This window comes from Monodelphis domestica, chromosome 5 (genome assembly GCF_027887165.1).
Source record: "Monodelphis domestica isolate mMonDom1 chromosome 5, mMonDom1.pri, whole genome shotgun sequence".
Taxonomy (NCBI): domain Eukaryota; kingdom Metazoa; phylum Chordata; class Mammalia; order Didelphimorphia; family Didelphidae; genus Monodelphis; species Monodelphis domestica.
Genome location: NC_077231.1, coordinates 32,681,137 through 32,697,543, shown reverse-complemented (window position 1 = coordinate 32,697,543; position 16,407 = coordinate 32,681,137). Strand labels below are relative to the sequence as shown.

At 41.0% G+C, this 16,407-nt stretch overlaps 1 protein-coding gene across 1 annotated transcript; it reads right to left on the bottom strand.

Moving 5' to 3' along the window:
- Nucleotides 1-957: 957 nt before the first annotated feature.
- LOC103093984 (keratin, type II cytoskeletal 74-like) lies at nucleotides 958-15,398 on the bottom strand. Its single transcript, XM_056798170.1, has 9 exons — nucleotides 14,775-15,398; nucleotides 13,502-13,716; nucleotides 12,136-12,196; nucleotides 10,922-11,017; nucleotides 9,572-9,736; nucleotides 8,410-8,535; nucleotides 5,895-6,115; nucleotides 5,446-5,480; nucleotides 958-2,608 (listed from the first exon to the last, which is right to left on the bottom strand). Exons 1-9 carry the CDS (start codon nucleotides 15,240-15,242, stop codon nucleotides 2,403-2,405), a joined length of 1,593 nt encoding a protein of 530 aa, XP_056654148.1. The 5' UTR covers nucleotides 15,243-15,398; the 3' UTR covers nucleotides 958-2,402.
- Between the last annotated feature and the right edge of the window lie 1,009 nt (nucleotides 15,399-16,407).

Here is a 16,407-nt window from a genome sequence, read left to right as displayed (position 1 = left end):
TTAAGGCAGAAGAGCAGTGAGGGCTAAGCAATGGGGGTTAAGTGACTTTCACAGGGTCACACACCTAGGAAGTGTCTGAGATTAGATTTGAACCCAGGACCTCTCATCTCCAGGCCTGAATCTCATTCCACTGAGCCACCTAGCTACCTCAGTTTGGACAATTGTTAAACTCTAAGCATCAACATAATTCTCTGTCCTCTTTCTTTTCCACTCTTGCACTTTATTAACCTCAGAATGTTCTAGAAATGTGAGTAATTTCTCTGGAATTCTTTTTTGCTTGTTATTCAAGTGAGCATGATTGTGTATGACTAAGCATGAGCATATGGATTCCAGGACCTCCTTGAGTGTGCCTGTGTATCCATAGCTGAGAAGGGCTCCCTTTCTCTGGAGGTAGATAGTATTCTTTATCATAAGGAGAAGGTAAATTTTTTTAATTGAAGGTACCCAAAACTAAGTCCATTATCTTTATCTCTAGACTATTGTCCTTTATTGCCAGTAAAGTCATCCTCTCTACCCAATTAATCGTCAGTTATTTCTTTTATCTCAACAGACACCCTCCTAGTCCCACATGCCCATCATCCTTATTCCTAGATTCCTGTTCAGTCTCCCCGTCTCCAAACTGACTCGTATTGCCAATCCTTCCATCATTGAGTAGTCAGGATAGTTTTCACAGATGCCATTTTGAACCATCAGCACCAAGGCCAGCCCCTCCAGCAGCAAGATTACCACTCACTGAAGTCTCAGATGATGGATAGCATGTTTTAATAGTAAAGTATATTTAATACTTTATTATTATTTTATTATTAAGTATTATTACTTAATTATTAAGTATTTATTACTAAGTATTATTAACACTTAATTATTATGTAATCAAGGTCTGTACATTGTTTTTAGACGTAATACTATTGCATCCTTAATAGACTACAGTGTAGTGTACGTGTAACTTTTAGATGCACAAGGAAACAAAAAATGGTGTACTTGCTTTATTATGATATTTGCTTTATTGCAGTGGTTTGGATCTGAGCCTACAATATATTCTCCAAGGTATTCCCGTATATACATCCCTCAGTCCGTGCTATTTTAGCACATACTCTTCTGCAAAATGCATGTGGGATTATTCCTGGAGGTATCCCCTCTTCCCCATGATACCAGGAGCTCCCCAAGGACAAGTTCTCTATTTTTTCCTTACTCTGACAACTTCCCCGTCACCTCAACTCCCACCAGGCTGGGTCTCTGGGACAAAGCTTTGCACATAGATCACTTTAGGCACCTCTAACATTCACCTCCCCAACTTGGGGTAAATCACATAATTTCTCATAATCCTACTTTTCGTATCTGTCAGCTCCTCTTCCAATTTTAGAGGGTTGTTGTAGGACTTCTAAGCCCTCAGAAGAGAGTGATTCATCTCATTGTTATTGGGGAGTTTGCTGGAAAATGGGACTAATGGAAAACAGAGACCTCCACTGAAGTTACTCTCGTGCAGTTTATTTGATAGACAGCAGACATAACTTCAAGCCATTGACAATAAGCAAAGGACTACAAAGCATGCTAGTTATTTACACAAATAGCTAATGCGGCTCAGATTTGGGCATTAGCACCCACTGGCCTAAGGAGAAGATTCTATCCACTGAACATAGCTCATGTTTTTCTCTAGAAGCAAAGAAAAGCATTAAGAGATTAGGGGCTACTGAGGGGGATGCCCCAGAGAGATCAATGAGCAAAAATCCCAGACCAAAGCCCTGCGATGACCTAACCAACTGATGTTGCTGAAGTTGCTGAGGATGACGATCAGCTCTCTATTCGCTTTGTTTTATGAGGAGGGGATACATTTTTAAAAATAGAAAGCCCCAAACTCTTTTGGAGTGGCCTTTTGGCAACGAGTATTTCTGATGGGCTGAGGAATCACAGCCCTTCACCACCGATAATGAGATTGTCGGCCAAGGACGTGACCCACGAGGAGTCAGGAAGCTGTCCCACTTTCCTCCCGTTACCCCACTGCCTTCTTCAGGCTGGGAAGAGGCACCATTACTTCTCTTGCTAAACATTTGCCTAGGTGCACCTGTTCTCCCCCTCTCTTCCTAAGCATCTCTCTTCTTCAAGTCTTCCTTAGGACAAGATGTAATTATAGTTTTTCCTTTTAAAATGTACTTCAGTACTGAAGTCTTCAAAGGAATTAAAAGCAGGAAAATCAAGGGCATTGCTCAGGGGAGATATTTGTATCAATAACAATTTGGAATCAAGATAGGACACAATGAGGAGTGGCCAGAGTTCATTCTAAGCACTCCAAAGACTTGGAAATTGTGGGTATTTCAGGACAGCAGCAATCAGGGTCAGTGTCATCTTCAGGCAATGGGCACAAACCGCCTTCTTCCACAGTGCCATGGTGAATGGGGCCAGAAAGCTTATCGGGTGGTTTTCTTGCCTGGGGAGCTGGCTGCAGAGGTCTTGGTCAAGGAATCCTTGAGGTCACCCACTCCTGTCCCTTTGGTCTTGGTATCAACACTTCGGGCACTGCTGGAGGTGTTTGGCCTAATGCCACTGCCATAGCTGGCACTGACTGAACTGGGTCGATAGCCATAGCTACTCCCACTGCTGCTACTGATCACGGCTGTGGAAACAAAAGCAGGAGGGGCAAAAGGTCAGTGGTTGGAGGGGGACTGTATGCCAGACAACAAAACCAAGATGGCATCCTGGGGAGGCAACAAAAAGGCAGGACCCAAAAGCAAGCCTATTCATTTTTATTCCCACAAGAGAATCCATTCCCTTTTGACTAGAAGTGAAGTTCTTAACCATACAGATCAGGAAATAATGGAAAAGTTTTCTGCTCTGGACCTTTTTTTAAACCTTTACCTTCTTTCTTCACAGCAATTCTAAAGAAGAGCAGCTAGGACTAGGCAGTCAAGGTTAAGTGACTTTTGTATAATTGCATCAAGAAATTATTGAATTCATCCATTTAATAGTCCATAGAACACTAGATAAATATAAAACTTAAAAGAAATGTAAAAATTATACAGAGATAAATACATTTAACAATATATATGCAGTGTATATATGTGTGTGTGTATGTATGTATGTATATATATATATATATATAAGCAATCAAAAAATAAAACTACAACACCATTCATAAGCAAAGGATAAACTATGGGAGTGGAAACACCGAGGAAAAGCAACTGCCTGAATACAGAGGTTGAGGGGACATGACAGAGGAGAGACTCTAAATGAACACTCTAGTGCAAATATTATCAACAAAGCAATGGGTTCAAATCAAGAAAACATCTAATGCCCAGTGGATTTACGCGTCGACTATGGGGGATGGGGGGGAGGAAAAGAAAATGATCTATGTCTTTAACGAATAATGCTTGGAAATGATCAAATAAAATATATTAAAAAATTTTAAAAAAACAAATAAAACTACTCTCCTGATCATTTCTTTCTGAACTTCATCAAAAAGGTGGGTAGACTGGGAGTAGGGAGGAAAGGGAGAGAGGGAGACATTTTGGATCTCATAATTATGGAAAACATATGTAGAAAGTGATTATTACATGTAATTGGGAAAATAAAATTGTCTGAATAAAAACAGAAAAATGTAAGTAGAATTTTCATATAATTTTAGAGTTTACAAAAAATTGAGGGGTTTATGAGAGTTATTCAGAGCCAAATGACTGTTATCAGAAATTACATAAACATTCTGTCTTATTCAGATAATTCAGATATACTGACTGATACAGACTATTCAGTGAAGTGGTAGAAAGCTCAACTTGCCACGAAGGCTGAAAACATTTAGCTCCCACTAGACGTCTAGAAAGATCCAATCAGATGGCTGAAATTCTATAAGTAGATGTTCACTATTCTTTATAAAGTCATAGACAGCATAGTATAAGTATAGATAGTAACTATTAAATTAGATAGAATCTAAATAGAATTTTATTTCTGTTTAGATAGAAACTTTGAAATGTCTGAATAAATTTGCTGAAAATAGAACATCATTACAAACAGAAATGATGCCCTCAACCTCCTGGATATATTTGATCTATTAAAATTTGGGAATAAAGATTTTAATTGAGTTACCACATTGAAGACTCAATCTCCAAACTACATGGAATGAAAGACTTGAAACACATAGAGTTATAGGAAGAAATTAAAAATGGATGGAGACAAAATAAGATACATGTTATCTTGTTCCAACATTTACTGTAGCTGTCTCAAGGGTGCTTTCAGTGAGTCTGTAGAATGTAAGGCTATATTTTAATTTTTCAACTACAAGAAATAATCTGTATCTATCTTAACAATATGGGACAAAATGTTAAATATAAATATTATTATTATAACAGGATAATAACTTCTCCTGGGACTGTTTCTATTTAAATCCCATCAAAATATGGTGTTAATGATATAGCAGTGATGAGAACAATAAAAAATAAGTAGCGTCATAGGATGAAGAAAGAATTGGCCTCAGAACCAAAAAGATCTGAATTCAAATCCTGCTTCTGACATACTGGCTATGTTACTCTGGGCAGGGTAGGTGATGCAGTAGATAGAGGACTGGACCTGGAGTCAGGAAGATCTGAATTTAAATCCAGTCTCAGACACTTGCAAGCTATTGTGATCCTGGCTAAGTCATCTCACCTCTGTCTGTAAAATGGGGATAATAATAACATCTCCCTCTTTGGGCTGCTGTGAGAACCCAATGAGATATTTACAAAATGCTTAGCATAGTGCTTGGTATAATAAACACCTTTTAATCAATGCCTGTTTCCTTTCTTCTTTGCTCAGTGCCCTTAGGCAATTTATGAGTTGCACAAGTAATTGCTGATCTGCATTGGTAGAGGGAGTTTCATCACTGGGAATTACCCACACCAATAAAAAGCTGAGGGCAAAAAAAAAACAACTTACTCTTATCCTTCATTATGGTGTGTGTGGCACAGTAGACCCTGAGGCCTTGCCAGTGGAGTTCAAGTTCTGACAGGCCCTCCTAGATTGGATGGGATTTGGGGAAGGATTCAATGGCAGATTGTAGACTTAGCTCACCACCAGAGGGTGGTGGATGTCAGCCACAACGACTCATGAGGATCTTTTCCCTTAACCACCGAGACTGCAGCAGGCTCTACATCACTGGCAGGCAAGGGAGTCCAATTTCACAAAATCCCAAATGATTTAAAACAACATTGACAAAAGTTCACCCTCTTTACAATTTACAAAGAGTTTTTTCTTTTAAAGAAACTTGAGGAAGCAAGAAATCTACACTCAATCCAGCCAAGAAACAAGAAGAAAGAGAAAATGATGCCAAGCCTCCTAGACTCTGTTAGGACAGCATATCTGTCTAATTTCATCTTGGCATCTCCATTGTCAAACATGGTGCCCCAGAGAGAGGAAGTCTTAAATTTGCTTCTCTACCCTTGAGCAGAACCCTAAACCCCGTAGATCTTCTAATCAAATACTTACAGATGCTCACAGAGGAGGGATTCTCACCAGACATCCTGTAAGAGAGAACATTAGAACAGTGTAAAAATCAAGCAGTGTCTAGACAGATTTTGTTCAAATTTGTGGTCATAACACTTTCAGAAAGGTGCCAAGGGAGTTCAGGATACTGCTGTTTAGGTAGTGAGCCAAAATTCCTCCTTTTCTCTTTCTTCCTCTACTCTTTCTTCCTTCTTCCCTTCTTTCCTTCCCAATTTCCCTTTCTACCTTCTTCCCCTTTCCCTCCTTTCTACCTTCTTCCCTTCCTCCTTCCTTCTATTCTTTTTTCCCTTCCTTTCCTCACTTCCTTCCTTCCTCTTTTCACTTTAAAGGGTCTTGTCCTCTTGTTTCCATGCCTTATACTCAACTATACCAATAGGTGGGCAACAAAAGAGTCAAAAGATCTTGGTCTCACTCATTCTGCCCCACCTCACCTGCACTCCTCTCCCTCCAGAAGCTTCCTATAGGTTGCAATCTCCACATCCAAGGCAAGTTTGGTGCTCATCAGCTCCTGGTAGTCCCTTAGCAGGCGGGCCAGCTCTTCCTTGGCACCATGCAGGGCACTCTCCAGCTCATCCATCTTGGCCTTGGCATCTTTTAGGGCACATTCACCCCTTTGCTCAGCATCTGCAATGGCTGTCTCCAAGTTGGAGCACTGTGGGGCAAAGAGGAGACAACTGGTTATAGCATCAGTATTTTAAACCTGAAATATTAATAATAACTCACATTCCTCTGTCATCTCAAGCCTTATAAAATGCTAGCCTTCCTTCCATGAAATGATGCAAAGAAAAGAAAGAAGAAACAGGAGGACAATAAACACAATGACAACAACAATGTAAATGAAAACAACTTTAAAGAACAACTTGACTTAGATTAAATATAATCAATCAACAAACAATCAGTATTTATTAAGTACCTACTTAATAGTGTGCCAGCTAGGTGGTACGGTGGATAGAGTATCCAGCCGGAGTCAGGAAGACTAATAATCTTCCTGAGTTCAAATTCAACCTCAGACACTTATTAGCTGTGTGGACCTGATAAATCAGTTAACCCTCTTTGCCTCAGTTTCCCCATATGAAAAATCCAATATCTTTGCCAAGAAAGCTCCAAATGAGGTCATGAAGAGTCTGATATGACTAAAAACAACTGAACAACAAAAAATGTATCAGACACTGTGCTAATCACTGAGAATAAAATGAGAAGGGGAAAATAGTCCCTCCCCTCCAGGAGTATACAATTTAAAGGAGGAAGTTACAATATGATTACCAATATTAACCTCTTTTTGTGTCCTAGATCACTTTGGAAGCCTATTAAAGCCTCTGGATGCCTACAGATCCATCTTAAAATATCTGAAGAAATGTTTTATATCTTACATGACATTTTTTACATTTACCTTTGAAGTTAGCAAAAATAAAGATAATTTTCCCCTTCCAAGTTCATGGATCCCTCTGAAATCTAACCATGACCTTGGTCCAAAGTATAGAACACACTTCCCTCTTCTCGTTAGAGATGGAAGATGAGGAATGGATAATCATGAATACCGAATGTTGCATAAACTAAAAGACAGAGTTATTGGTTGATAGATTGTAGAATACTGTTCTTTGTAACTGCCAGAAGAGTCTATTATAGATGGTTGGAAGATAGAATATGTGGAAATGATTGATTGAAGTATAAGAAAAGAAAATGTTTTTGTCTTTAAAAATAATGCTTTCGTTTTTATAGCCACCTCCTGAGACAGAAAGTATAAGTAGTATCATTCTCATTTTACACATGAGGAAACTGAGGAGATAAGCATCGGTAGGTATCTAGAATGTTAGACTTAGAGTCGGGAAGATCCAAGTTCAAGTCCTACCTCAGACACTCATTGTCAGTTTCCTCATCTGTAGAATGGAGCTAATAATAGCATCTCACAGGGTTGTTGGGAGGACCTCATACAGTGCTACAAATACTAGCTTATTATTGTTCACAGAAATTAAGGGGTTTTCCCTAGGTGACAAAGGCAAGAAGTTAAAGAACTCAGATTTAAACTCAGGTCTTCTCATTCCAAATCGAGTATGTTGAAATAAATGGAGAAAAATAAGAATATAATTGTGCCCAATAGTGCCATCGATCAATCAGCAACTAATGATTAAGATCAAACTGGCCAGGAAGTGCCAGGAAGTGATCTAAGTCCTGGAGAAAGAAAAATAATGAATGAAACACTTTTTACTCATACATGATCAATATAGGTTATCATCCCCACACACACATACACATCATGCAAAACCCTGTCCTGCAATCTCAAACGAAGGAGAAACATGGCCCTAACATTCAGGAGACTCCTGATCTAAAGGGATTCACTCTAAAGAGGCAACCAGAGTTCCCAAGAGGCAGCTCTGGGATTGGGGTTGGGAGGCTAGTGAAGGGGTCAATTATTTCTTCCTGGAGGAGGGAGGGACATCTGGAGAAAGCACAGGAAATAAATGAGGGAAAGAGATGAGCAGAGGAAGGTGTGAGCTACAGCCTGCTCAATCAGGATCTCACAATTCTATCGTTTAATTTTCAGTGTGAGCATTTGCACCTCAGAAAAGGACTTGATGTATTATTTTTATTATCTAGACTGAAATGATGGAGAAATTGTTCATAATGTAAATTAAGCTTAAAAGAATGTTGAGTATAATTTGGGAAGGAAGTGTGTTATAGGCCATTTTCCTCTGGGATACCTCTGGGACAGGGGGGGAGGGACCATGTAGTACACACAGGGGCACCTGTGTGTACAAGTACAAGGAACAAGATCATAAGAGTGAAGCAGTGATTTTGAATTGGGAAATCTAGGCTGCCAAAGTACGGATTCTGGGAACAGTAAGTGTAGGGACACTAAACTGAGGCTCAGGTCCTCAACCCCAAGAATTCCGATTCCATCTCTAATTTTCTTTCTTATGATGGCAAAAGAAGAAAGTTTCATCCCACCTGCTTTTTCACATTGCCAATCTCACAACGAAGCCTCTGGATGAGACGGTTCAGCTCCGAGATCTCATTTTTGGTGTGTTTGAGATCATCACCATGCCGGCTGGCAGACAGCTGCAGCTCTTGGATCTGGTGTTCAAGAAATAAGAGACAATAGAAAGGGCATGAGTCTGTCTCATGAGTCTGGCGCAGGTGAGGGAGGAGGTGGTCAGGTTGCCCACCACTCCACTACATTCTTAAAAAATCGCATCAGGGAAGAAGCAATACGAGAAAAAGCAGGCAGGAATATGTTCTACATAGGGAAATGCTAGGGACCAGTGCCATGAACCTTCCAACAAGCTATCAGGTGGTACTGCCTCTGACCATAGGATAATGGGATTGATAAATGGTAGAGCTTCATTTTACAGATGAGGACACTGAGACCCAGTGACTTGACCAAGGTCATGCAGGTAGCAATCATAATAACAAACACCCTACTAGCCTTTCCTAACTTGTTTTGATACTTTTATTGTGACATCTTTCTATGTTGGGCATAGTTGTCCACACAGTGAGTCTTAAATTTGTAATCGAATGATATGGTGGGTGGGGAGAATAGATATTAAAGGGTTAAGGATAGCTCACATGTTCTTCCATACTGATGCCCCAAAAGACACCAGAACAAGCCAGGAAAGGACAGAAAGATACTTTCTTCTTACTCTCTGCATCTGGGTCCATGGCATTCTCTTTGTATGGCTCTCAGATCAGTACTTTACAGGATTAACGGGGCTCTACCTCTGATGGCTTCTTGACCATTGGGTAAAACATCAACTCCTTCCTTGGGCATTCAAGGCGGTCTGAAGTCAGTTCCACTGCCTTTCTGGATTTATTTTGAGTTATTCCCTGCATGTACTTTACATTCCAACAGATCTGAACCCCAAGTGGATCCCTCATTTTGTCCTGTCCTCTATAGTAGATCTCCCACGCCCAGAAGGTACTTCTACATCTCTACCTACTAAAATCCTTCCCTTCCTTCAAAGTCCAGCTATGGCTTCACTTCCTTTAGGAAGTCTTCCTTGATATTCTCCACTTTAAACCTCCAAACAGAGGTAATTCCTTGTTCTCTGCATGCCCAATGCCTGTTTCTTTCTTGGTCTGAGTTTGTCAGGTAGCACTGCCCATCACTTACTTTGCTCTGGTACAAGCCTTCAGCATCCGATTTACTCTTTAGGGCAATCTCCTCATAGTGACTGCGGACCTCATCTATGATGCCATCTAGATCCAGGTTACGGTTATTGTTCATGGATAGGATGACAGAGGTTTCACTGGCATGGGTCTGGATCTGGGCAATCTCCTGTGGGGGGCAAGAAGGAGACAGTCTCAGATCTCTCTCTTCTCACGTATATTCTCTGTAGAGCTTGGGGTGAAATGGAAATGAGTTCAAAGCTGGGACCTATGAGGTTCAAAACTATGTAGAGAGGGCTTCATTAGATGGAAAGTTCCTTTCTTTCTTTTTTTTTAATTATCAATCGAATTTATTTATAGGTATCTCAACCCTTCCCTCCCCTCTCCACCATCCAGCAAACCCATGTATATATAGGTTATGTCATTCTCTGGAGGTGAACATTCACAAGTTATTCTTAAAATATTAAATCTGTAGATACAGCTACAGATAATGTTCTATTGGTTCTACTTGTTTCAGTCTTCATTATCTCTTAGAGTTCTTTCCAAGGATTTTTAAAATTAATCTGCTCATTGTCTCTTATGGCACAGTAGTATTCCATCACAATCTCATTTGTTTAGTCATTCCTCGATTTGGGAAGCTCCTTTCCAGCTCTCAATTCTATCATTCTATGGAAAGGGAAAATCTCGTTGAAAATAAAGAAATGCCAGAAGAATGAACGAGACCATCAGATATACCAATGAAAGAGAAGAATGCATTTCCTAGAGTTTTGTAGAATCTAAGAATCCTATAACTGATGGGAAATAATAGAGTTGATCTCACTGCCTTTAGAAAAGGTAGCCATCTTGAGCCAAATAGAATTATCTTCTATGGGTAAGTGATTTTACAGCCTTTCTGCATCATTTTTTGTAGGAAGTATTGCACCAAGAGTAAGTACCAAAAATCTCCTTTGGTGCAAGTGATGTGAGGCAAGTCCTAAATTGAGTGGAATAGAGGGGATGCTGTCTCACGTAATCCTAGCTCCAAGGAGCAGGAAAGTAGCTTTCCCAGGGTGCCATTTGGTAGCCTCATGTTTTAACAAATTCACCTAAGTGAAGTATTAAATTCTGTTGTTTCTATGTTGCGGATGGATTTAAAGGTCAGTCAACATCCTTTAAATATGGCACCTCTTGCGACCCTATCTAAGTCATGGCCCTGACTGGGAAGTCTTTCCCTTGCTTTATAGTGAAGAAAATCTTCTGCTCTAGCTTACGTTTTTAGGGGAATGACAGCTCCCTCAGTCCTCCCAGCCTCAGTCCCCAGATGGACAGAGGGAACCCATCTAGGGAGGTAAAGCATTTCAGCATGGGTCCTTACCGCCTCATACATGCATTTCAAGAACTTGATTTCCTTGTCCAGAGATTCGACCTTGGCCTGTAGCTCTACCTTGATTGTATAGGCAGCATCAGCATCCTATGGAGAATCCACACAGGGTTACCATGTCTCACCTTCCCACAGTTTCCATTCTCTTGGCCCCAGAGCTGGTTTGCTTCTTTGTGATATAGAAAGACACAGTGCCCTGGTTGAAGTCTCAGAGTGATAGTCACCTTAGGGAGGTCACTAAGGTTCTCTGTGTCTTAGTGTCCTCTTCTACAAATGGGAATAGTAATTCTGACCCTAACTATTGCACATGGCCATTGTGGGGAAAGCAATCAGGAAGTCGTAAACTACAGAAATATGATCTATTATCATCCCTTTAATCTTCAATATTATGCCACCTACAAAAAAGTAAGATGGTCATTACAACTTGTATTAATGTGGTACTGTTTGTAAAAACTCTGATTCTTGGGGGCAGCTATGGCTCAGTGGATAGAGAGCCAGACCTAGAGATGGGAGGTCTTGAGTTCAAATGTGGTCTCAGAGACTTCCTAGCTGGGTGACCCTGGGCAAGTTAACCTTTAACCCCCATTGCCTAGTCCTTATACCTCCCCTGTCTTGGAACCAGTACATAGTTATTGATTCTGAAAGGTAAGGGATTTTTTTTGTCTATGATTTCTAAAGCTTAAAAGTATCTTCCTGGGAAGGGAAAAAAATAAAAATAATCCTTGTTCTCTCCATGGAAACAGGCCACGAGATGTTACATGGTTTTCGCCAAGTCTCATAGAAAGCTTAGTGGTTTTCTCTCCAAACTAGAGTTCTTGTCATTTCACATGTTTATCTGTGCTCCAAATATTTCTGAATACCATCTTCCCCAACAAACAGAACACTTCTGAGGCAAGGAGGAGCTCTCTTCCACCTTCTTTCTCCCTTCAGTTCCCAGAACAGAGTTCCAAACCCAGCATTGGCTAAGGACCTGGGATGGACATACAGTGAAGTACCAGGGGCTATGCTAAGCAACGAACCAACATTATCTCATTGGAGTCTAAGGAATCATCGGATTCTATATAGTTTGTTCTAACTCTTTTCCTTTGCATTTAAGGAAATCCAGGCCCAAAAAAGACTTTCATAGGATTAATTCTTTATTTAAATGGCTAGTGCTCTTAGTCAATACTCTTCCCAGGAAACTACATGGCACCTTCTATTTTCCTCACCTTCTTGAGAAGAACAAATTCATTCTCAGCCGCTGTGCGTCTGTTAATCTCCACTTCATACCTGGCAACAGAAAGAGACAATGGCTGCATTTATCTCCCCATCCCACCCTCTCCCCCCTGCTAACCTCAGGGGCAGGTTCAGACAGCCTAATCACATCACATTAGTGAATGTGTGCATGTATGTGTCTTGACTGCCATTGGAACACTATCTCTTTCTCATTTTTCTTAGCACTACTAACTGAATCTCTTCCTTAGCCCATTATGTTCTATCTTATACCAGATTTCTCTGGGTACATGTTCTCTTCCTCCTATTAGACTATAAGCTTCTTGAGATTGGGAATTGGGTCTAATTAGCATCTAGCACAGTGCCTGGCATACAGTATACATCCTAAAATATGTTTGAGGTATTGGTGATGTTCCTAGAAATGAGTATATAACCATTCTTGAAATGAGCATGGAATTGCAGAAAGTCTCTAACGAGTCTGTAATTTTTGGCCCAAAAAAGTTCACCACGAGGCATATATCCCAAGGAAGTCATTCACAGGAAGAAAGACTCTATAGACACCAAAATATTTATAGCAACTCTTTTTGTGGTTTAAAAAATCTCTGAAAACAAAGTAAATGTTTAACAATTGGGAAGTGGTTTTTAAAAACTCTTATGTCAATGGAATGATGTCACTGTGTTGTAAGAAACTATAGACATGGGGAATGAAGAGAAGCATTGAAAGACTTAAATGAACTGATGCAAAACCAGAAAAATGACATATTCAATGCCTACAACAGTGTGAAGAGAAAGAAAAAAACAACAACCTTAAAACAACAAACAATTCATGTTACAAAGTTGTAAAGGACTAGACCCAAAGATGAGATATGAGAAGACACCGCCTTGGACTTCTTTGCAGAGACCCATGATGTGGGGGTAGGAAGTAGAGTAAGGAAGAGCATGAAGAATTTACCTAAAATGTCAGATTTTTCATGCATTGATCAGTTTTGCTGGATTTTTTACCTGCTATTCTCTTAACTATTTTTGTTATAAGAGATATAATTAATATATATATTCTAGCATACAGGGATTGATCTAGGCAGTTGGGGAGAATGTATATTAAAGTTTATCAGAAACAAAAACAAATTAATTAAATAAATGTTGTCTAAGTGGAATTGATGCCCAGCCAATAAATTAGCTTGGCCATCCTGAGAAGGTCAGGTCATCAGCCAAAACCTAAGCATGTCTTTCTCTTTCCTCCCATCCCCTACTGTTTTTATTCTCTTTTCCCCCCTTCCAAGTCAAGGTGCCCCAGAAATTTGTTGGTTCATGTTGTATTGCCATTTGGGGAAAATTCCACTCTATCGTCCACCTCCTCCTCACCTCTTCTTGAAATCCTCTACCAGATCCCTCATGTTCCTCAGCTCTGAGTCCAGCCTCAATTTGTCCCCTGACAGGGCATCCATCTGCCTCTTCAGGTTGCCAATGTAGCCCTCAAAGATAGGCTCTAAGTTCTTCTTGCAGTTACTCAGGTCCAGCTGCTGCAGGAGGTCCCACTTGGTCTCCAGAACCTGGTTCTGCTGTTCTAGGAACCTCACCTAGAACCCAACAGGAAGTTACTTAAAGATCACAGGTTGATGATTCTCTGTGTTCAAAAGCAGGGTCACAGGGCTGAGAACAACATTCAGAACTTGCTTTGCCCATTTCCCCTTCCTCTGTCTGATCTTATTTAAAAAAAAAAAACTATAAACAAAAGCTTCACAGATCTTAAAGCTACATCCATCTATCTGTCTGTCTGCTTGTTTGTTTATTTAATCCATTATTTATTGTCTCACTTGATCCTAAAGATAGCCCAGGGAGGTGTCTGATTCAAGCCTTCTCTCCATTTTGCAAAATCACCAAAGGTCAAAGAGCTTATAAAACTGTCCTTCTGACAGGAAGTCCAATTCTCTTTCCTAGAAGTACTTCCCCATTAATTGCTGAACGGTCACTGAAGAAAAATCTTCAATAGCCGCCCCTCAGATAGATGATCATGTAATGATCCCAAAACCATTTCTAGGAACTAGGAATCCTTGCTCAGATCTAACTTCAATCTTTCTTACAGTTCAGCAGTTCCATTTCCTAGGATTTCTGCTGACCCCTTTAGCCTTTAGCTAGCAAACCCTCCAGAAATTCACATCCCTCACTCAGTCACTTCATTGATGCTATGTGGATAGAGTGGATAGAAAGCCAGGCTCAGAGATGGGAGGCCCTGGGTTCAAATCTGGCCTCAGAGACCTAGCTGTGTGATCCTGGGCGAGTCACTTAACTCCAATTGCCTAGCCCTTACAGCTCTACTTAGTAGCTGTTCTAAGAGAGAAAATAAGGGTTAAAATTGGATATTTTTTTTTTTTTGGTTTGTGTTTTGAAGTTATTTCATCCCCAACTTGCTTTTCAAGGGAGGGCTAGCCTCTGTCTACCCTACCTGGGAATTTTAGGGATTTGGGGAAATTCCTAGGAAAACCAATTTGATTATCTCACCTTGTTTCATTTCTGCTGTCTTGAGGTCAAGAAGTCCCTTCTGTTGTCTAACCTCAACCCTACTGAAAATCCTCTTGGATGGCAGGAATAAGTGCCCTACTTCACATAGCTCCCCTGGGAGATTTAGCGGGCTCACCTTGTCGATGAAAGAGGCAAATTTGTTGTTGAGAGCCTTGATCTGCTCCCGCTCCTGGGTCCTCACTTTCTGGATCTCAGGATCCAGCTCCACATTGAGGGGAGCCAAGAGGCTCTTGTTGACGGTCACCTGGTGGATGCCCCCCGGGGGGCACAACGATGGGCACAAAGCACCCAGAGCCACATTGCCAAAGATACTCCCTGCAAAGCCGGTGGCTCGGGTCCCTCCATACCCAGCTCCATGCCCAAAGCCATACCCCACTGTCCGGATACCCCCAGGCACATTGAGAGAGATGCGACGATTACCCATAAGGCTGTAGAGACTCCGGCTGCCAAAACTAGTTCCAGCCCCTTGTCCCCCTGCCCGATAGGATGACGCGCTGCCCCCTACTCTCCGGGGCAAAATCGCAGAGTATCCGCTGAAGTCACCCTTCTCACCGCCAGACCTTAGCCCCAGCTGCCGACTCATGGTGCAAGGAAGAAAGATTGTGGAGCAGCAAAATATCAGAAACCAAGCGAACTGAGAACCAGTAGTACTGATGGGCCAACTGGGATATCTATCTCCTTATATCCCAATCAAGACCAGAACAGCCGGAAAAGGGCGTCTCTCCCCTATCTCCTCTCCTCCCTGGGAGCCAGGGGGGTAATGGGTAATTTGCTGATAACTAAAGCCTTTATACCAACAAAGCCTATCCAATCTACATGTGGAAGTGCTGTTCTTGCAAGCTGCAGTGGTCTAATTTGTAAGTTATCTGTTCTCCCTAATTAGGGATTAGAAGAGTTATCCCCCGAAGATCTCCAGGGTTTATTTTCTTAGCTTTGCCTCCTCCTTGTTTGAACTTTTTTGAGATCTCTGGGTTCCCTCTCAAAGAGATTTCATCTCTCTCCTAATATAATCCTTTCAACTCTACTGGAATTTCCTCCAGCCAAGTTCCCCCTCCTCCCTAGGACATCTTCCACCAGACAAAGACTGTTAGAACTAGAAGGGACCTTACAGCTACAGCCAGATTGCTCATGAGAAAACCGAGACTCAGAGGAATAAATTAAAGCTAGCATTTCTATAACTTTTCTTTGGTTTATGCTATTTTCCTTACAACCAACCTTTGAAGTAGATAGTACAGATATTATTGCTCCCCATTTTACAGATGATCCAGTAGCAAAGGGAGGATCTTTAACCCTATCCTGGAACATTATTCTGAAAGCCCAGTACTCTTTACGTTATGCCATATTGGTTTTGTATGATCCACAATGCCCAGGAACATCCTGCACTGAGGGATGTTTAAAACAGGTTTCTTGAATGAATGAATATGCAGAGATGGTAACTGCTTCCGGATGCCTTTCTAAGATTTCCTTTGTTCTCCAGTCTTCCCGGGTCTCCCTCAGAAAGCTAATGAATGAAGTTACCCTACTTAGGGTCTTTCCCTATAAGATGGGATGAAAAGATGGGCTCTGCGGCAAAATTCAAAGCAGAAAAGGAGAAACAAGATGGAAAAAAATGGGTGAGATGGAGAGGAATCAGTGTGGCATATTGGAAGAGGAGGGAATCTAGAGCAGCAGTTATGGGTTCAAACACTACCTTTGTCACCTTGGGGAAGTCACTTAATCCCCTTGTCCTCAGTTTATCCATCTATAAA